General features: G+C 38.2%; 1 protein-coding gene across 2 annotated transcripts in view; it reads right to left on the reverse strand.

The window, feature by feature from the left end:
• Positions 1 to 22,694, reverse strand: part of nlgn2a (neuroligin 2a) — an 87,172-nt gene that overhangs the window by 52,129 nt on the left and 12,349 nt on the right. For both annotated transcript variants that reach the window (XM_077588678.1, XM_077588677.1), the window contains exon 2: positions 2,445 to 3,105. In XM_077588678.1, the coding sequence (XP_077444804.1) occupies positions 2,445 to 2,907 (463 nt within the window). In that variant the 5' untranslated portion in view covers positions 2,908 to 3,105. The remainder of the gene's footprint in view (positions 1 to 2,444; positions 3,106 to 22,694) is intronic.

Genomic DNA, 22,694 nt, shown 5'->3' on the forward strand with positions numbered 1-22,694 from the left:
GTAATCCAAGTTCATTTAAATTTGTTTATGTTATGTTACGAGCGCGTTGTCGTGCGAAATCCCTCTAATTTTAGTTCTATTAAACACATTTTAGTAATATTAAACCACTAGTTATGTGTTACTTTGTTAATAGATGGCGAATTAGAACAAATAAAACATTTTTTCCAATCCAATATCCTGTTTTGGGTGTTTTTTCAGAGGGTTGGAACGAATTAATTTGTTTTTAGTTCATTTCTATGGGAAACGTTCGTTTGAGTGACGAGAAAATCGACATACGAGCTCAGTCCCGGAACGAATTAAGCTCGTATCTCGAGGTACCACTGTACTTACATAATCAACTGGTTTTCATAACATGGGTTTTTCTGCCTCTACATACAAAATCGATCGGATTCGGAGCTTGGGTTTTGGTACCTCTGCCTACAAAATCAATCAATTTTCGTAACTTGGGTTTTGGTACCTCTATTTACAAAATCTATTGGTTTTCGTAACCTCTATTTACAGAATCAACCGGTTTTCATAACTTGGGTTTTTGTGCCTCTACTAACAAAATGAATCGGACTCTGAGTTTGGGTTTTGGTACCTCTGCTTACAAAATCTATTGGTTTTCGTAACTTGGGTTTTTGTGCTTCTAATTACAAAATCAATCGGATTCGGAGCTTGGGTTTTAGTACCTCTTTTCACAAAAATCAATCGGTTTTCATAACTTGGGTTTTTGTGCCTCTACTTACAAAATTAATCGGATTCGGAGTTTGGGTTTTGGTACCTCTACTTACAAAATCAATCAATTTTCGTAACTTGGGTTTTAGTACCTATTTTCACAAAAATCAATCGGTTTTCGTAACTTAGGTTTTGGTACCTCTACTTACATAATCAACCGGTCTCCATAACTTGGGTTTTGTGCCTCTACTTACAAAATTAATCGGATTTGGAGCTTGGGTTTTGGTACCTCTACTTACAAAATCAATAAATTTTCGTACCTTGGGTTTTAGTACCTCTACTTACATAATCAACTGGTTTTCATAACTTGGGTTTTTGTGCCTCTACTTACAAAATCAATCAATTTACATAACTTGGGTTTTGGTACCTCTACTTACATAATCAACCGGTTTTCATAACTTGGGTTTTTGTGCCTCTACTTACAAAATCAATCGGATTTGGAGCTTGGGTTTTGGTACCTCTACTTACAAAATCTATTGGTTTTCGTAACCTCTACTTACAGAATCAACCGGTTTTCATAACTTGGGTTTTTGTGCCTCTACTAACAAAATGAATCGGACTCTGAGCTTGGGTTTTGGTACCTCTACTTACAAAATCAGATGGATTTTCATAATTTGGGCAGGGGTGTCCAAACTATTCCACATTTGAGCAGAAACCTCATTGGATAAAGCTATGGTGCCCAACTCCACCCCTATCAAGCCTGTTTTCCATGTCCCCAACGCACCTGAATCAAATCATCAAGATTGTTATCGGGCTTCTAGACAGCTTGCTGATGAGTTGATTTTATTCAGGTGTGGTCGAGGATGGAGCTTTTTCAACCCTTTGACTGCCTAATGCACATTTTTGCAAAAAAATATTATTATTTATTTATTGTTATATTATTTACAATGATGCAAAATGATAAGCTTGCTGTGATATAGTAAAATGCGTGAACTACCGTTTTATTGCCAGAAAATTTCGGTATTCTAACAGTTCTTGAAAATAAATTCCAAAAAGTTTTCCTTTTTCAAGAGAAAAATATCCATAAATATTTGAATTTCCCGGTAAACATTTTTGCCATCAGATATTCCAGTTACAATATTTCCAGCAATAAAAAAAATGATGATAGCCCAGCTGTGATATAGTGAAGTGTGTAAAATATCGTTGTATTGATAAAGGTTTGTTATCAAATATAAATTCTCAAAAGTTTTCAAGAAAAAATATTCATCATAAATATATGAATTATCTCAGAAAGCTAATTATGCTATTTTTGGATGGGAAATGCTCTCCAAAACATCAGAAAATGATGCAAAAAAGGAAAAGACAAGTAAAATGCTATTTTTCAGAAGCAGAAATCATCCCAGCATGTGGCAGCCAAAGGGTTAAGATCACTTTTCTCTTCAATTTTGATACAAAATGCACGCACACACACACTTTGTCCAAAACACTCCTGGGAAAAATACCCCAGTGGAAACGGTTAAAACTGCACGCTGGCATACTCCGAAAAACAGTGAGATGTGAGAAAAACACTAGCAGACCGTTAACTAAGCCCCTCCCCTTTAGGAGTTGGCGGCCAATCAGAACTTTGACTTCATTCCAACTCCGTTTCAAGGGCTGCTCGTGTACAAACGCTGATTGGACCTAGGTACTGCCAGGGGGTCGGGCTTAGCACAGAGTCGGTGGTCTCTCCACCTCACCCACGATCTCACCCGCTACCTCACCCACCACCTCACCCACCCAGCACTCACCATCCTCCGTGGGGACGTAGACGTTGAGATAGAGGCAATCCTCGCTCTGGTTCTGAATGTAGCCGGCCGCCACGTCCAGGTTGTCCGTGAACCACACGGGTAGCATGATCTCGGGCAGCACCCCGTGCACATTTTGGGGGCACACGGGGGCAAAATGGGTGGCGTTACGGATCTCCTGCCACGACCCGGGGGCCTCCGGGGGCTGAAAACGACGGTCCCCGATGGGCGCGGTGGCGTACGGGACGCCCAAGTACTGCTCCACCGGGCCCAGGATCTCGTTGTTTAGGTCCTTCTTGATACCGCGGAGCTTGCCGTAATTGGTGGTGACAATGGGGGGCTTGGATAGGTCCGCCTTTTGACTGGAGACCACATTGACAAGAAGGCTGAGGCCCAACCACACGCAGCAGTCGGCCATGAAAGACCCTTGCGTTTTTCGTTGATTTGCCAGTAAAAAAAGGTGCATGGCTGCTAACGGAATAAGCAAAGAACAGTATTATCGTCCAAAGGTGGGAAACTAAATCGACGAGAGGGTCATGGGCGGGGCTTCGGGTCAGTGACGGAAACAAGCCAAAGCGGTCACGTTCGCTTCCAAAGCCACGCCTCTGTTACGTTCCATCCCTTTGAGCGCTATCCCGTCTTGTCCTGAAGACGTCATCGGCACCTGCGAAGAAATTGTAGATGAAAGATAATAAGATCATAGATTGTCGGGATTAAAATGGGTTCGTTTAAGAAAAATCCATTTGCGTCATAGTATTATGATGAATAAACATGAGCTGAAAATAAACGTGGCCTTTGGTATGATGTCATGTGAACTGGGGAAATGGAGAGAGTTCACTTGTGTATTATGCATCACAGGCCTAATTTGGGCTCATTTGGAACTGTACTTATATAACCCGCATGAGGGATGGCCTATGTCAAACGTGGTGTTTCCCAACTAGTAAATAACCTGCCAAGAAGTCATATGTTGTAATAATCTGAGAGAAAAAAATGTAATATTTTGAGGTTGAAATATGAGGAGTCCACATTGTAATATTACAACATTCAAATCGTACTACTACAGGAATAAAGTCGTTTGAATGTAATGTGAGCCAGAAGTTGTTTGGTTTCATGAGTATCAAGCTTTGGCGACGTAATGTCTGTAAGATCAACTTTTTTTGTATAATAAGAAATTGAAGTAATCTTGGGAGAGAAAAAAAATCATTAATAAATAAAGATTGAAAAATTGGTACATTATTTATTGTATTTTAGGCTCTAGAAGGCGCATGTGGTATACACCCACTAGATGAAAGGGTTAGGGTTAGGTACTACTACTACTACTAATAGTAGTGGTAGTGGTAGTATTATTATTATTAGTATTAGTAGTAGCAATGGAAATAGTAGTAGTAGTAGTTGTAATAGTAGTAGTAGGGGGTTGTGTTTCATATCCCTTTGGTGGAGATGTAGTAGTAGTAGTAATAGTAGTAGTAGTAGTGGTGGTGGTAGTAGTAGTGTTAGTAGCAGTAGTCGTAGTAGTAGTAGTAGTAGTGATGGTGGTCACGGTAGTGCTAGTAGTGCTAATAGTAGTGGTAGTGGTGGTATTATTATTAGTATTAGTAGTAGCAGTAGAAATAGTAGTAGTAGTTGTAATAGTAGTAGTAGTAGTAGTGATGGTGGGCACAGTAGTGCTAGTAGTGCTAATAGTAGTAGTAGTATTATTATTAGTATTAGTAGTAGCAGTAGAAATAGTAGTAGTAGTAGTAGTAGTTATAATAGTAGTAGTAGGGGGTTGTGTTTCATATCCCTTTGGTGGAGCTGTAGTAGTAGTAGTGGTAGTGGTAGTAGTAGTGTTAGTAATAGTAGTAGTGGTAGTAGTAGTAGTGGTGGTAGTAGTAGTAGTAGTGTTAGTAGTAGTAGTGGTAGTAGTAGTAGTGGCGGTAGTAGTAGTAGTTGTAGTAGTAGTAGTGGTAGTAGTAGTAGTGGTAGTAGTAGTGGTAGTAGTAGTAGTAGTAGTGGTAGTAGTAGTAGTGGTAGTAGTAGTAGTGGTAGTAGTAGTGGTAGTAGTAGTAGTAGTGGTAGTAGTAGTAGTGGTAGTAGTAGTGGTAGTAGTGGTAGTAGTGGTAGTAGTAGTAGTGGTAGTACTAGTAGTAGTGGTAGTAGTAGTAGTAGAAATAGCAGTAGTAGTATTAGTAGGTGGTTGTGTTTCATATCCCTTATATGGAGCTGTGTTAAAGGTAATTTCATATATTGATTTAGCAATATCGATCCATATAATAACAATGATAAGGAAAATACAGTATTTTTTACATCATGTGAACCGCAGGTCTTTTGGGGCCCACGATTTTCAATTTTTGGTGATGTAAGGTCGATGTGAAAATATTTGAAATAGTTTTTATGCATTTCTTTCATGCCTGTAGAAAAAAACTTTTATGAGAAGGATTTGATATAAAAACAGGTGATGTTGCTTGACTGTAATTGTTGCTTCAGCTCAAAAATTGTGTTTTTAAGTTTTTAGGGAAATATAGCAATAGAATGGGAAGCCTTGATTTAAAAAGCCGAGGTCAACAGTTAATATTAACTAGACATTTTAAGCAGATTTGCTCGTCGCCACAGGCATTGTCAAGCGCATGCAAATGAGCACTTTGGAGTTGCTACGTCCATTCATGTAATCTTCCGCGCAAATCCGCATGTGACACGGCCCGTCACAAATGCACGGAGAAGATTACTGCGTCATCATAACATTGTCGGTCGGGGTTACGTAACGGCGCAAGATAAGCGAACGACCACTCTTTATGCATGATTGGACTTCCTTTTGTATTTATTTTTTAAAGACGGGCGCTGTTTTTAGGTTAAAAAAATCACCTTAAAATCAATTGCATTAAAATCGTAGAATTTTACGATTTCCCTCGTATAAGCCGCCCCCTGATTCACAATTTTAAACTCCATATTCATGGGTTTAATATGGAGTACAAATGTGTTACTTTGAAGGGAAAATCTTAAGAAAAATCATCACCCGTGGTATTTATGAGATATAGTATGAATCAAAAGCACATTATTAGGGTCAATATCATAAGGAAGTTAATATTCGCTTGCGTCGTGACTTCACGGCAAGGGCGCCATTTTGTAGTGACGTTATCGTATCGTGTCACGGCGCCATCAAATTGCAGTCGTGTTTTTATGCGCATAAAAGCCGTACCCTCGATTCAGTCATCATTTTTTGTCCAACAAAAGTGGCTTAAATGTGAGTAAATATGGTAAAAAATGTACGCGTCCGCTCTCATTTGTTTTCATTGTTGCAAAAATTAAAGTTGAAGCCACCTTCACAACAAGAGTCAACCATTGCATATCCAAGTGCTAACTTCCGTTAGCTTAGCGAGCTACAATGTTAGCAATTCTGCTCAACATGGTAATTTTCGGTTCCATTAGCTTAGATGTTGTGGATTCATTCACTCCATGTTAGCTAGCGCCTTGTTTTCCAAATGGCTCACATTGTATTCTAACCGGACAACAATTTACGGTTAGAACGTGAACTTAGCAAGCTACAGTGTGACTAAGGAACAGGAAGAAGTCCAAAAATTCCTCCAAATTCCACAGGAAATGATCCAAAATATACAGGATGTGACCTAGTCATGTGAGCAGTACAACCAGGAAGTGGTTTCTTCCTGAAATTCAAAAAGGTTAACGACCCATGAATCCTGACCTAAATGATTACCCCAACCCTGAATGTAAGACGCCGACACTTTTCAGTCTTATTTCAATGCAAAAAAACATCGTCTTATATTCGGGCCTATACGGTACCACTACTACAGCTCCATCTAGTGTATGTATAACACAACACAAATTTTATTCATTGATTGAAGGGCGTAAAATACGATAAATATTTATATTTACACACACAAAAACAACAAAAGTCTAGAAAATCACAGTCAAAAAAGCTCATTTTAAGGCATTATTTCTTGTATAATATTAAATATTCAATAGGTATATTGCCAATAATACATAAACTATGATTTATACTTTATATTTACAGTGGTGGAATAAACAAAGAGCATAAAAGTCAAGAATATAATAATCTAGAGAGTTTACTTTATCACATTAGACTATTTTTTAATTTTTAATTTTTGCAAGAACCAAGTATTTAAACGGAATTTGGTTGATTTTAATGTTATACAGCTTTATTCAAATATTAAGACATTTTTATGTGGAATTTTTTAATTGTATTATAATTTTGAGTTATTGAATCGGCAGATTGACAAACGTATTATTATTAAAAAATATTATTATCAAAACATATTAGTGTGTTATTATTTTTTTCAAATTAACATACAAATATTAGGTATTATATAATTGGACTTGTATTTCTGTAGATGTGCAAAAACATGTATTGTGGTGGTAATAATATGGGTGATCCTACTTAGCAATTTTTCAATTATCGCGGCCATGTTTGGTCTACATTATCCACGTTATTCGAGGGATCGTCTTATATTCGGGTCAATATGGTATATTTCAGTTCAACTTTACTGAAACAGACTTTATGTCGTCCACAGTCAAAGTCCGAAAAGACAAACAAAATTCAATTAATTTGATTGTTTTTGTGAATTTGCTAGAATTTTTGATTTATTTTTTACTCTCATTAATTTCGTTTTTAAATTCTATTTAAAATATAAAATATAATTTATCGCAGCCATGTTTGGTCTACATTATCCACGTTATTCGAGGGATTACTGTACTTCATTTCCGTTGACTTTTTTGCTCACATTATTATAATTTAAAATCATTTTGTCATATGAGATTTTTTCCACGTAGCATTCTCTGCGGCTAAACCATTAACATTAGCGCTATCTTATTCATGCGATTTAAATGTTTAAACATTTCCGTCATATTTTTTTGTAAGGGCTTTATTTGGAATAAGCGTTGAACATCGACATTTTTATCAAAAATAGCTCGAATGCCATGCAATTTCATTGGGCTGGAACTGCTCCAATCTGGCAACAACCCTTGGTTTAATACCGAGCCTCCTCTTTACTAGGAATGTAATCTATTTAAGGGTTAAAAACGCTTTGCTTCCTCTTTCCATTCACGGCACCTTCCACACCTCGAGGCGAAGCGTGCCAGTTGGCAAGGTCCGCAACGTTAATCACGGTACATTTTTAATCTCCTGCTGTTCGGTCCGGCAGCTAAACATCAGGCTGAGCTCAGCAGCATCTGGCAACCTTGCTCAGAGCCACATCGAGCCCTCCTTATCAGAAAAAAACTCAAATTTTGATGTTCAACGCTTATTCCAAATAAAGCACTTACACAAATATATGACGGAATTTTTTTAACTACATAAGATAGCGCTAATGTTAATTGTTTAGCCGCAGGGAATGCTACGTGGAAAAAATCTAATCCGACAAAATGACTTTAAATTATAATAACGGAAATGAAGTACAGTAATCCCTCGAAATAACGCGGATAATGTAAACCAAACATGGCCGCGATAATTGAAAAATCACAAAGTAGGATCACCCCTATTATTTATTACCACAGCATTACGTTTTTGCGCCTCTACAGAAATAAGTCCAATTATATAATACCTCATATTTGTATGTTCATTTGAAAAAAATACTATTAACACACCAATATGTTTTGATAATATTTTTTAATAATAATAAGTTTGTGGATGTGCCGATTCAATACCTCAAAATTGTAATAAAATGAAAAAAATTCCACATTGAAATGTGTTAATATTTGAATAAAGCTATGTAACAATAGTCTAATGTAATAAAGTAAACTCTAGATTATTATATTCTTGACTTTTATGCTCTCTTTGTTTATTCCACCATTGTAAATATAAATTATTAAACATATTTTGTGCATTTTGGGCAATATACCTATTGAATATTTAATGTTATACAAGAAATAATGCCTTAAATTGAGCTTTTTTTACTGTGATTTTCTAGACTTTTGTTGTTTTTGTGTATGTAAATATAAATATTTACCGTATTTTACACCCTTCAATTAATGATTTAACATTTGTGTTCTGTTATACATACACTAAATGGAGCTGTAGTAGTGGTACCGTATAGGCCTGAATATAAGACGGTGTTTTTTTGCATTGAAATAAGACTGAAAAGTGTCGGGCGTCTTATATTCGGGGTCTAGACATTAAACTCATTCACAATGCTAGATGGCGCCACCTGCTTTTTTCTTGAATATATATTTATAATCATTACTGTCATTATGTTGTCAAAAAATTGAATTTGGTGTTCAAAAAGTCAAATTTGAGTCTTGAAAAAGAAGGGGTCGTCTTATAATCAGGATCGTCTTCTATTAAAAACAATACGGTCATGGTTAGGGTTTGTGTTATACATCCGCTAGAGGGAGCTGTGCTAAATGGAATTTCATACAGTGATTAACCAAAATTATGTATTATAAAACGCACTTTGGTGGTGGTGGTAGTAGTAGTAGTGATGGTGGTCATGGTAGTGCTAGTAGTGCTAATAGTAGTGGTAGTGGTATTATTATTATTAGTAGTAGTAGTAGTAGTGATGGTGGTCACGGTAGTGCTAGTAGTGCTAATAGTAGTGGTATTATTATTAGTAGTAGTAGTAGTATTAGTAGTAGCAGTAGAAATAGTAGTAGTAGTAGTAGTAGTAGTGATGGTGATCACGGTAGTGCTAGTAGTGCTAATAGTAGTCATAGTGGTAGTTTTATTATTATTAGTAGTAGTAGTATTAGTAGTAGCAGTAGAAATAGTAGTAGTAGTAGTGATGGTGGTCACGGTAGTGCTAGTAGTGCTAATAGTAGTCGTAGTGGTAGTATTATTATTAGTAGTAGTATTAGTAGTAGCAGTAGAAATAGTAGTAGTAGTAGTTGTAATAGTAGTAGTAGTAGGGGGTTGTGTTTCATATGCTTTGGTGGAGCTGTAGTAGTAGTAATAGTAGTAGTAGTAGGGTGTTGTGTTTTATATCCCTTAGATGGAGCTGTAGTAGTAGTAATAGTAGTAGTAGTGGTTAGGGTTTGTGTTTTATATCCCTTAAATGGAGCTGTAGTAGTAGTAATAGTAGTAGTAGTGGTTAGGATTTGTGTTATACATCCACTAGAGGGAGCTGTGCTAAATGGAATTTCATACAGTGATTAACCAAAATTATGTATTATAAAACGCACTTTTGATAAAATTAAAGTATTTTAGTTGCGCCATAGCTCATGTTTCCCAATCAAACTGGATTGGTCGCCCATGAGTTACCACTTAAAATTTTGGGGGAAAATGTTGAAATGGTTCTACTCCTAAACAAACATCCGTACAGGAATCGCTTGCAATTACTTGGATGAAGATCAAATCATTTGGGCCAAGCAAAGGTTTGACGCATCATCTCACAGTCAATTAGACCCCCAAATGCCGAAGCCCGCCGTAATAAATGTGCGAGCAGACTTTAATTAGCACGGATGCTGCCTCACATTAGTCACCGGCTCTCCAAAACCGAGATTCCACTCCGGACACACACCTGGATTGGTGCCGGGTCATTGATTAAAAGGTTAAACCTGAGTTTAGCTACCTAGCCCGCGGATGACTGTCAATGTGTAAACGTTAGCTTGAACCATCCTTGAGAAAAATTTAGCTCGACTGACCCGGTTGCCACGGCGACAGCTGCCGTGGCAAATCGGGCAGGTGGCCGAAAAAGGGGAAACCCCGCCCACAAACGTCATGTGACTGAATTGGATTAAGCATTGGAGTCTTAATTTGAATTTCCCATCGCTACGTGCGGGAATAAACGCAAGCTTCGTGTGAAGCCTGTAAAATCGCACTTCACACAAGAGGTCGGCTGTTCGTTAGCACCCCCGACGGCTGTGACAAATTGACTCCTTTATGTGAGTCGAAGTGTGCAAGGGGGAGGGTTGGCGGTGAAGCGGCGTCTCGTTGGAAAATGATCGTTACATGCCAAAAAAAATCACAAGGGGCTTAGCGTTACCAAAATAAAAGCAGCCAATTGACCCGAAAAAACAAATGATCTTTTGCTTACCGTATTTTCTCGCATATTGACCGCCTCCCCGTTTAAGCCGTACCCTTAAAATTGCCTTAAAATCGTTGAATTTTACGATTTCTCGCGTATAAGCCGCCCCATGATTCATAATTTTCACCTCCATATTCATGGTTTTAATAGGGAAAAATCATCGCACGTGGTATTTCTGTGATAGTGTTTCGAAACGGTGTTGTTATGTGACCAGTACAACCAAAACACAATAAAATCAACTCAAAATCGAGAATTCTGTTTCGGTGCGACTAGACCACATGTGTCAAAGTGGCGGCCCGGGGGCCAAATCTGGCCCGCCGCATCATTTTGTGCGGCCCGAGAAAGTAAATCTTGAGTGCCGACTTTCTGTTTTAGGATCAAATTAAAATGAAGAGTATAGATGTATATTAAATTTCCTGATTTTCTCTCTTTTAAATCAATAATTGTAATTTTTTAATCATTTTTTTGTGTTTTTAGTTCAAAAATCATTTTGTAAAATCTAAAAATATATTTAAAAAAGCTAAAATAAACATTGTTTTAGATCTATAAAAAACTGAATATACAGGGCTTTTGATCCAGTTCTTTTAATCCATTTATTAAAAAAATCTAAATATTATATCTAAATTTCCTGATTTTCCCCCTTTCAAATCAATAATTGCATTTTTTATCCATTTTTTTCTTTGGTGTTTTTAGGTCAAAAATTATTTTGTAAAATCTAAAACATAAATAAAAATATTTTCACTTTAATATTGAATATAATTTTTTAAAACAATTGTTTCCATTTGAAATGAAAAACAAATGATTATTAGATGTTTTCCTTTACTAAGAAAAAATAGTTCAAATAAACAGTTTTATATCTATAAAAAAACGGAATATTTAGGGCTTTTCATCCAGTTCTTATAAACTTATAATAAAAGAAAAAAATCTAAATATTATATTTAAAATGGTCCGGCCCACATGAAATCGAGTTGATGTTAATGCGGCCCACGAACCAACCCGAGTTTGACACCCTTGTTTTAATCCATTTATTTAAAAAAATCTAAATCTAAAAGACTCTGTTTTAGGATCAAATTAAAATGAAGAGTATGGGTGTATATTAAATTTTCTGATTTACCCCTTTTAAATGAATAATTGTAATTTTTTAACTGTTTCTTCTTTACCCATATTAAAAGAAGCCCCACTCCCTAGGTCACTGGTGTCAAAGTGGTGGCCCGAGGGCCAAATCTGGTACTCCGCATCACTTTGTGTGGCCCGGGAAAGTAAATCATGAGTGCCGACTTTCTGTTTTAGGATCAAATTAAAATGAAGAGTATAGATGTATATTAAATTTCCTGATTTTCCCCCTTTTAAATCAATAATTGTCATTTTTAAAACCCTTTTTTCTGTGTTTTTAGTTCAAAAATCATTTTGTAAAATCTAAAAACATATATAAAAAAAGCTAAAATAAACATTGTTTTAGATCTATAAAAAACTGAATATACAGGGCTTTTAATCCAGTTCTTTTAATCCATCTATTAAAAAAAATCTAAATACTATTATATCTAAATTTCCGGATTTTCCCCCTTTCAAATCAATAATTGCAATTTTTATCATTTTTTTCTTTTGGTGTTTTTAGGTCAAAAAGCATTTTGTAAAATCTAAAAAATAAATAAAAATATTTTCACTTTAATATTGAATATAATTTTTTTTTAAAAATTGTTTCCATTTGAAATGAAAAACAAATGATTATTAGATGTTTTCCTTTACTAAGAAAAAAAAGTTCAAATAAACAGTTTTATATCTATAAAAAAACAGAATATTTAGGGCTTTTCATCCAGTTCTTATAAACTTATAATAAAAGAAAAAAATCTAAATATTATATTTAAAATGGTCCGGCCCACATGAAATCGAGTTGATGTTAATGCGGCCCGCGAACCAACCCGAGTTTGACACCCTTGTTTTAATCAATTTATTTAAAAAAAATCTATATCTAAAAGACTTTCTGTTTTAGGATCAAATTAAAATGAAGAGTATGGATGTATATTAAATTTTCTGATTTACCCCTTTTAAATGAATAATTGTAATTTTTTAACTGTTTCTTCTTTACCCATATTAAAAGAAGCCCCACTCCCTAGGTCACTGGTGTCAAAGTGGCGGCCCGAGGGCCAAATCTGGTACTCCGCATCACTTTGTGTGGCCGGGAAAGTAAATCATGAGTGCCGAATTTCTGTTTTGGGATCAAAATAAAATGATGAGTATAGATGTATATTAAATTTCCTGATTTTTCCCCCTTTTAAATCAATAATTGTCATTTTTTAAACCCTTTTTTCTGTGTTTTTAGTTCAAAAATCATTTTGTAAAATCTAAAAACATATATAAAAATTCTAAAATAAACATTGTTTTAGATCTATTAAAAAACTGAATATTCAGGGCTTTTAATCCAGTTCTTTTAATCCATTTATAAATAAAAAAATCTAAATATTATATCTAAAATGGTCCGGCCCGCATAAAATCGAGTTGACGTTAATGCGGCCCGCGAACGCACCCGAGTCTGACACCCTTGGACTAGACTGAATGAATATTTCCATTCAAGCCCACCATTTGTTCCCCCAAGAGCACACGATCCCAACACGTGAGGACGAATTTCCTGATTGCGCACCACCCACGCATCTTTTTTTGTGTGTGTCTGTGTGTCACACTTCCTTCAAAGTGCTTCTATAAATAGACGTTGGCATTACGTAACCTCCCAACGCGACCCCCCGTATCGCCGTCCTTCTCTTGCTGACCCCTCGTTCGATCTCATTGTGACCATCCAGATTTGTCTCGGTTAATTTAAGGGTAACATTTTTTTTGTTCATCGCGTATTTAAGCCTCGTTGTTAGCGAGCGGCGGTGGCGCACGGCTGACCTACATTCCGTAAGCCGCGCTGCATTTACACCCACCCCAATGACATATAACATCAAAATGCAGGGGCAGTCCTTGAACGCATCACGCTGCTATCTTTGCGTCTCGTCCCCTCAAAATCCTTGTCATTCCTATTTGTCCTACAAGGTCATATTGACAATGTGTAGCCTTAAATCTTGTGTGAGCACTTTCATCATTTCCCGCTAATCTATCAGGCCGCACCACCTGCGTACCACCCCCACTTCATCGCTTCCTTCCTCTTCTATTTCCCCCGTGTCGTGGTTCGGTAGACACGCGAAGCTAAACCTCAAGTGGTTTATATTTGGCCCGTATTTTCTCGCGTATAAGCCGCTCCCTTAAAATTGCCTTAACATTTGTTGAATTTTACAATTTCCCTCGTATAAGCCGCACCCCTGATTCACAGTTTTCACCTCCATATTCGTGGTTTTGATAGGGAGGACAAATGTGTTACTTTGAAGGGAAAATCTTAAGAAAAATCATCGCACGTTGACACATTTTAAATAGAAAGTCACGTGAGCAGTACAACCAGGAAGTGTGTCTGTAGCAGTCCGTGACCGGACGTTTCGCCGAAAGACGTTTGGTCCCCGGACGTTTGGTCCCCGGACGTTTGGTCCCCGGATGTTTGGTCCCCGGACGTTTGGTCCCCGGACGTTTGGTCCCCGGACGTTTGGTCCCCGGACATTTGGTCCCCGGACGTTTGGTCCCCGGACGTTTGGTCCCCGGACGTTTGGTCCCCGGACGTTTGGTCCACCGTACGTTTGGTCTACCGTACGTTTGGTCGACCGTACGTTTGGTCGACCGTACATTTTTATATTATATATTATATATGAATATCTAACCGCAATAGCGCTGGCTACAGCCCCAGACTCTATTTCCGGTTTCCGGTGCGCAGTGACTGCTGGGATATATAGTTCTTGCACGCTACACCCACACGCTAAAAACACGTTTTTAAAAAGGCAACGGAAGCAAAACTGAGTTCGGTTGTACTTTATCTAGCCATTTTACAACTTACTCACGTCATCATCACCCACAAATCCATCAAAGTCCTCATTTTCTGTGTCCGAATTGAACAATTATCCAAATTAGTCATCAAAAACGCTGAGTTTTATACGTTCGTCCAGGCGGCCACAATCCATTCGCAAATAGTAGCTAACTGGTAGCTAGCGTTACTTTTCCAACAGTGCTTTCCATGCTTCATCATGCAGTGTTGATGTCTATGTATACAGGCCACAATCCATTCGCAAATAGTAGCTAGCTGGTAGCTAGCATAACTTTTCCAACGGTGCTTTCTATGCTTCGTCAAGCTGTATTGATGTCGATGTATACAGGCCAGAATCCATTGGGTGTATTGACAAAAGAACTACTACATATCCCAGCAGTCACTGCGCAGTACAGAGTTGGTGTACCCTATCGACTGATTTATTTTATTTTATCGTGATAACAATTTTAGTATCGGTCCATAAATAAAGCGCACTGGCTTATAAGGCGCACTGGATAATAAGGCGCACTGGATTATAAGGCGCACTGGATAATAAGGCACACTGGATTATAAGGCGCCCTGTCTATTTTGGAGAAAATTTAAGACTTTTATGTGCGCCTTATAGTCGTGAAAATACGGTATATGCGAGTAAATATGGTAGCTGTTTTTTTTCTGCGTCAGGGCGCAATTTTTGACTATAGTGACGTATACTCCTAACTTGTAGTCCGGAAAATACAGTAGTTACAATACACCGCTGTAAACCATTTGTAAAACAAGGCGCTAGTAACGGGCACGCCTGGTGTTTTATTGTCCAAATAAACCTTCTGTGTCTTCCTCGTTTATCAGACTTGCCGAGGTTTCTTAAGCCAGATGTCTAAAAAGACAAGCGCAGTGATTGAGAAAAATGGCGAGGGAGCGATCAACGCGCAGCGATGCATCAGCCCGTAGCGGCAAGGGCGATTGATGGAGCAAATAGCCTTGCATGGGCTCTTTGCTATTCACAGCGTAGCCCCCCCGACACTATGCGAGTGACACTCCCAAACGGCCGGCTGCGATAAATAAAGACCGATTGCAGATTGAGTCAGTTTTGTTCGCCATCCAAAATGTACAAAAGGAGTGTGGTGGGATAGAGTAAATGCCAAAAAAAATGATATTTCTAATGTTTTATTTTGAAGAAAAAAATTGACTGTTTCAAACAAAGAGTGGTACCTCTACTTACAAAATTAATTTGTTCCAGAAGTGGTGACAAACGGTGGTCCTAGCCAATGGGAGGCTAGCAGGGCGTTGGGAGATGGCAGAACAACGATATCATGCCAATTTCAAAATAAAATAAAGGATTAAAATAAAAATTATTAACATTTTGGGGGATTTTTCATTTCATAATTTGAATTTCCTTAATAACTGGCAACAAAATAGTCACAAATACATGAAAATAAAAACGTTAATAGTGTAGGAACAATTATACAAACACTAAATAGGGGGGAAAGGCAAGTAACACAGTATTTAACCACCCACTAGGGGGTACTGTCTACCATGGGGAGTTGAAAAATTAGTCCACAGAGGGTTTTAAAAGTCTGAATAATATTAAATACAAAGCATAAAAACACTTCCCCTACATCGCAGTTATTTATTGGCCTATTGCGGCACGCCTCGGAACCAATGAACCGCGATAAACGAGGTATTACTGTATTTCGTAAGTAGAGGTACCATGATTAAAAAACAAAAGACTACAAACAAGTTTCATCCATTTTGCTACACTGCCCCACAAGTTACCTGAAAACGTCTCCCTGAATATTTCATGTGGGCCTCGGTCTAACGAGGGCTCGCGCCTCTAATTACGCAGGCTTCCACCGCTGAGTCACTGAGGCCACTACGGGCCACCGAGCCTTACCTCGGCTCATCCATGCCGCCTTCCCCGCCCCCACCAGTCTTGGCCGCCGGCAACCCTGCGCAACCTTCGATTTGGCAGGGAAGCGCTACCAATTGGCCTTTGCGCCGCTCTCCGTCTGTTTAGTTCTGTCTGCGTCCAAAATGACATTAAATGCACATTACATGTCTATGTATAGTAAATAGAAGCAGACAGAAAGCAGAGGGTGGTGCAGTGGAGAGGGAGGGGGGTTGAAGCGGTATTTAAATGACTGCATTAGCCTGCTGTTAGACGTGGAGTGCTGCCACACGACCCGCTGATGAATATGCAGAGCAGCTGCAATGATGTGCAAGTGCACAGTGTGCTTCTGTTCGTAGAAAATGGCGCCGATAGCAACAGTCAAGGTAAGCATGCTTCGGTTCAAACGGGCAAAGTCCATTGCTTATATACTACAGTGGGTACCTCTACTTACAAATGTTTCTACATACGAAATGTTCAAGATACGAAACCCTGGGATATGCAAATGGGTGTTCCTATATACGAAAACCTGTGACCGTTTCGTCGAAAGACCGGACGTTTGGTCTACCGGACGTTTGGTCGACTGGACGTTTGGTCGAACGGACGTTTGGTCGAACGGACGTTTGGTAGAACAGACGTTTGGTGGAACAGACGTTTGGTAGAACGGACGTTTGGTCGCCGGGTTCGCTCGCTGTCAAATTATGACAGAGTTTACTGTTGATATTTTGATATTAGATATTTAGATATTAAACTCACTCTCTCTCTCTCATGATTATAATTTTGAGAGCTGGTTTCAACAGTGACAACCCGGCGACCAAACGTCCATTCTACCAAACGTCCGTTCTACCAAACGTCCGTTCTACCAAACGTCCGTTCTACCAAACGTCCGTTCTACCAAACGTCCGTTCTACCAAACGTCCGTTCTACCAAACGTCCGTTCTACCAAACGTCCGTTCTACCAAACGTCCGTTCTACCAAACGTCCGTTCTACCAAACGTCCGTTCTACCAAACGTCCGTTCTACCAAACGTCCGTTCTACCAAACGTCCGTTCTACCAAACGTCCGTTCTACCAAACGTCCGTTCTACCAAACGTCCGTTCTACCAAACGTCCGTTCTACCAAACGTCCGTTCTACCAAACGTCCGTTCTACCAAACGTCCGTTCTACCAAACGCCCGTTCTACCAAACGTCCGTTCTACCAAACGTTCGGGGACCAAACATCTTTCGACGAAACGTCCGAGTACCACAAAAACCAGATCTAAGTTACGAAACGTCCGAGTACCATGAAAACCAGATCTAAGTTACGAAAGTCCTTCAAAACGAGAATGCATTTCTTATGATATGACGTTATTTTATTTTGAAATTGTCACGGTAGCATTGCGTTCTGCTTGCGTTCAATCCCTGGAAACATCTGTAAGTAGAGGTACCACTGTGCCCAGTTCCAATCTAGATAGGCTAAAAATCTTATTTTGGTAGTTGGAACAAGGCCTATGATATCTATTGGGAGTAGTAGTACATCATTCATTCATTTTCTGAATCGTTTATCCTCACAGTGTTCGCGGGGGGTGCTAGAGGCTAGCCCAGCTGACGTCGGGCCGCACACTGAATCGGTGGCCAGTCAATCGCAAGGCACGATGAGACGGACAACCATTCACACTCATAATTTGGGGCAATTTAGAGTATCTAACTCACTGTTTTGGGGAGGAAACTGGAGTACCAGGAGAAAACCACGCAGGCCCGGGAAGAACATTTAAACTCCACACAGGAGGACCAACCTAGATTCGAACCCAGGACCCCAGAACTGTGAGGCCAACGCACTAATCACTCATCCACCGTGCAGCCCTCAGGTTGACAGTCTTCCATTTTTAATCATCTTATCACTTGCTCACACAAGCAAGTGTTTTCTCACACCATTTTCTCACTTGTGTGTGTGTGTGTGTCCTACACACATACAGTAAGGTGCAAAAGAATCCTCCAAAATAAGATTGCTTTAAATAAAGTGTGAAGTATTTGCTTTCATTATTGAACAAAATGAACAAATGACACATCTAAATAAAATCATTACTTGGTGTAACAACCAAACAGCCACCAACTTATTTTGTTGACATGCTTCAACAGGTAATCCGAAAAAGAAATTTCAACATCACCTTTTCAAGGTTAGATGAGATGAGCATCATTTTTCATTCAAAGGGGAGAGAGGCGGCCATTTTGTACCTAACTAGGTTCCTTAAGCTATTGAAATAAATGTGTCTTTTTTCCAAATCCTATTATGGAAATCAATACATTCACTAGATGAAGCCTTAGTAATAGTAGTAGTAGTAGTGATGGGGGGTTGGTATACATCCAAAAGGTGGAGCAGTAGTAGTAGAAGTAGTAGATTGTGTTATAGTTCCACACTAGAGAAGCAGTAGTAGTAGTAGACTCTGTTATAGTTCCACACTAGAGTAGTAGTAGTAATAGTAGTAGGAGTAAATTGTGTTATAGTTCCATACCAGAGTAGTAGTAGTAGTTGTGTTATATTTCAAAACTAGAGTAGTAGTAGTTGTATTCGTGGTAGTATTAGTAGTAGTAGATTGTGTTAGAGTTCCACACTAGAGTAGTCGTAGTAGTGGAAGTAGTAGTGGTGGTAGTGGTAGTAGTAGTAGTAGCAGATTGTGTTATACTTCCACACTAGAGAAGCAGTAGTAGTAGTAGAGTCTGTTATAGTTCCACACTAGAGTAGTAGCAGTAGTAATAGTAGTAGGAGTAAATTGTGTTATAGTTCCATACCAGTGTAGTAGTAGTAGTTGTGTTAGAGTTCAAAACTAGAGTAGTAGTAGTCGTAGTAGTGGAAGTAGTAGTGGTGGTAGTGGTAGTAGTAGTAGCAGATTGTGTTATAGTTCCACGCTTGAGTAGTAGTAGTAGTATTAGTGGTAGTAGCAGTAGTAGTAGTAGTGGTATTAGTGGTAGTAGCAGTAGTAGTAGTATAAGTGGTAGTAGCAGTAGTAGTAGTATTAGTGGTAGTAGCAGTAGTAGTAGTATTAGTGGTAGTAGCAGTAGTAGTAGTAGTGGTATTAGTGGTAGTAGCAGTAGTAGTAGTGGTAGTAGAAGTAGTAGCAGTAGTAGTAGTATTAGTGGTAGTAGCAGTATTAGTAGTAATAGATTGTGCTATAGTTCCATGCTAGAGTAGTAGCAGTCGTAGTGGTAGTAGGTTGTATTATAGTTCCATGCTAGAGTAGTAGTAGTAGTAGTGGTCGTAGTAGTAGTAGTGGTAGGAGTAGTAGTGGTAGGAGTAGGAGTAGTAGTGGTAGGAGTAGTATTAGTAGTAGTAGTAGATTGTGTTATAGTTCCACGCTAGAGTAGTAGTAGTGGTAGGAGTAGGAGTAGTAGTAGTAGTAGTGGTAGGAATAGGAGTAGTAGTGGTAGGAGTAGGAGTAGTAGTGGTAGTAGTAGTGGTAGGAGTAGTAATGGTAGTAGTAGTAGATTGTGTTATAGTTCCACACTAGAGTAGTAGTAGTAGTGGTAGTAGATTGTTTTATCGTTGCACACTAGAGTAGTAGTTGTGGTAGTATTAGTAGATTGTTTTATAGTTGCACACTAGAGTAATAGTAGTAGTAGTAGTAGGGGTTGTGTTATACATCCACTAGATGGACCTGTGGTAAAGTCAATTACATAAAATGATAAACCAATATTAATGGAGATATAAGGCACATCTGTTTATATGGCGCACTGTCAGCTTTTGAGAAAGTGTTTTAGTTGCGCCTTTTGTCTGCTCTGTGTCAATTCAAAACGAGCAAGTCATTTTCATGTGAAGGCTTATTATTGGTCGGAATGCAGATAAGTCTTTACCACTGTCTCCTTTTTCTCTATTTATGGCGTCCTCCTTCCTTCCCATGGTAATTGCTATTCTTTTGACTCCACCGAAAAGACCCATCTTTTTTTCTTCGGGGGCTTAATGTGATAAAAGGAGAGCGAAAAAGGCAAAAAAAATCATCCCCCCTAATGCACAAACACACATGCACTATGCACTAGTCAAGCAGAAACTACGGCGCTGGGGAGTTTGCTTTTGCTGCACTACTTTAAGCCTTTTATTGCACTTCACTTTAACGTCCACTAGAAAGTCAAGGAAATGGTCATTTTCACCCAAATATTCCCAATATTGACCATTTATTCCCCTTCACTCAACGTTCTCTTGAATTTTCTTTGGTCATCCTTACGCTGACATCTATATTGTATATAAATATATCTTTTTTTTTTACAATGAGTTCCTTTCAAAGCGACCTAAGCCATCCCGGCCGGCCCCAATAACTCAAACAGTGGAAGCTTTGATGCATCATTCATGGTTTTGTTCCCTAATGCACTCTCTCCGTCTCCATCACAGTATCAAATCTCCATCGCGGGCTTTTATCTGGTGTTGCAGCTTTGTCCCTTCGCTCTTGCTTTCAGAATCTCATCTTGTTGCCGCAGCTCCCGCAAAACCCCCCTCCCCCATTTCCACCCATGCACCAAAAACTCTCCCTTTCAACTCTTTTTCTTTGACGCTCCCTCATCCTGCATCCGCTATCCCATCATGCACGTGTTCACTCTTCACCGACTTTGCCAGTTCATCATCCTCCCTGTTGGTCCCTGAGATTTATGTACCTCTACTTACAAAATGAATTGGTTCCAGAGGTTTTTCTTAACTTGGATTGTTTTAGAAGTACAGTGGTACCTTGAGATACGAGCTTAATTCGTTCCGGGACTGAGCTCGTATGTCGATGTTCTCGGAACTTGAATGAACGTTTCCCATTGAAATGAATTAAAAACAAATTAATTTGTTCTAAACCTCTGAAAAAAACACCAAAAACAGGATATTGGATTGGAAAAAAATGTTTTGTTTCTTCTAATCGCCATCTATTAACAAAGTAACACATAACTAGTGGTTTAATAGTAATAAAATATGTTTAATAGTACTAAAATGAGACTTTTTGCACGGCAACGCGCTCGTAACATAACATAAACAAATTGAAATGAACTTGGATTACGATGCAGACACACTCAAAAATAAATTCAATCTAACCCACACGTGTCAAAGCGGTGGCCCGGGGGCCAAATCTGGCCCACCGTATCATTTTGTGCGGCCCGAGAAAGGAAATTATGAATGCCGACTTTCTGTTTTAGGATCAAATTCAAATGAAGATTATTGATGTATATTATATTTCCCAATTTTTTCTTTTATAAATCAATAGTTGCAAATTTTTTTAATCCTATTTATTTCCTCTTTTGTATTTTTCGATCAAAAAGCATTTTATAAAATCTAAAAATCTAAATATAAAATATTTTCTGTTTTCCACTTTAATATTTAACATAAAAAACATTTTGTTTCTTTTTTAAATGAAAAAATATATAATTCAAAGACGTTTTCCCTTACTAAGAAAAATAAACCTTGTTTTTAGACCGAACATTTAGGAAAAATTAAGGGAAAACGTCTTTCAATTTCTTTTTTTTCATTTCAAAAAGAAACAAAATGTTTTTTATGTTAAATATTAAAGTGGAAAACAGAAAATATTTTATATTTTGATTTTTAGATTTTACAAAATGCTTTTTGATCGAAAAACAAAAAAAAGGAAATAAATTGGATTAAAAAATCGCAACTATTGACTTATAAAAGAAAGAAATCGGGAAATATAATATACATCAATAATCTTCATTTGAATTTGATCCTAAAACAGAAAGTCGGCATTCATAATTTCCTTTCTCGGGCCGCACAAAATGATGCGGTGGGCCAGTTTTGGCCCACGGGCCGCCGCTTTGACACCTGTTGGTTAGATTAAATTTATTTTTGAGTGTCTGCATCGTAATCCAAGTTCATTTAAATTTGTTTATGTTATGTTACGAGCGCATTGCCGTGCAAAAAAAGTCTAATTTTATTACTATTAAACACATTTTAGTACTATTAAACCACTAATTATTTGTTACTTTGTTAATACATGGCGAATTAGAACAAATAAAAATGTTTTTCCAATCCAATATCCTGTTTTTGGTGTTTTTTTAACAAATTAATTTGTTTTTAGTTCATTTCAATGGGAAACGTTCGTTTGAGTTACGAAAAAAATCGACATACGAGCTCAGTCCCGGAACGCATTATGCTCGTATCTCAAGGTACCACTGTATTCCGAATTTTTATTTACCTTTCCACGAAGACAAACTCCAATTGGTTTAGTTTCGAGGTGCATTTCAGGTCACCTGGGAAATCACAGCCTCGCAAACACGCCGCAAATGACATTAACAGAACTCAAAGAGTAGACAAAAGGGGTTGCGTGTAAAGCCAAGAAAAACAAATCACCACACACCCACATAAAGCTGGCGGCACACCGTGAGTAAACCGCGTTTCCAGATTTTGTCGCTCAAGCCGTTACATAAGCGCATTTTCTGATCTTTTCCGAGCTTTGGGACTCTTGAAAAGTGTTTCTCGTACTCCGTTTTCGCCGAAACTAGTGCAGCCTTTTCAATCTGGAAATTTGATACTTGAAATGATCTGTGTTGTGATAATA

Source organism: Stigmatopora argus, chromosome 20 (assembly GCF_051989625.1).
Source record: "Stigmatopora argus isolate UIUO_Sarg chromosome 20, RoL_Sarg_1.0, whole genome shotgun sequence".
Taxonomy (NCBI): domain Eukaryota; kingdom Metazoa; phylum Chordata; class Actinopteri; order Syngnathiformes; family Syngnathidae; genus Stigmatopora; species Stigmatopora argus.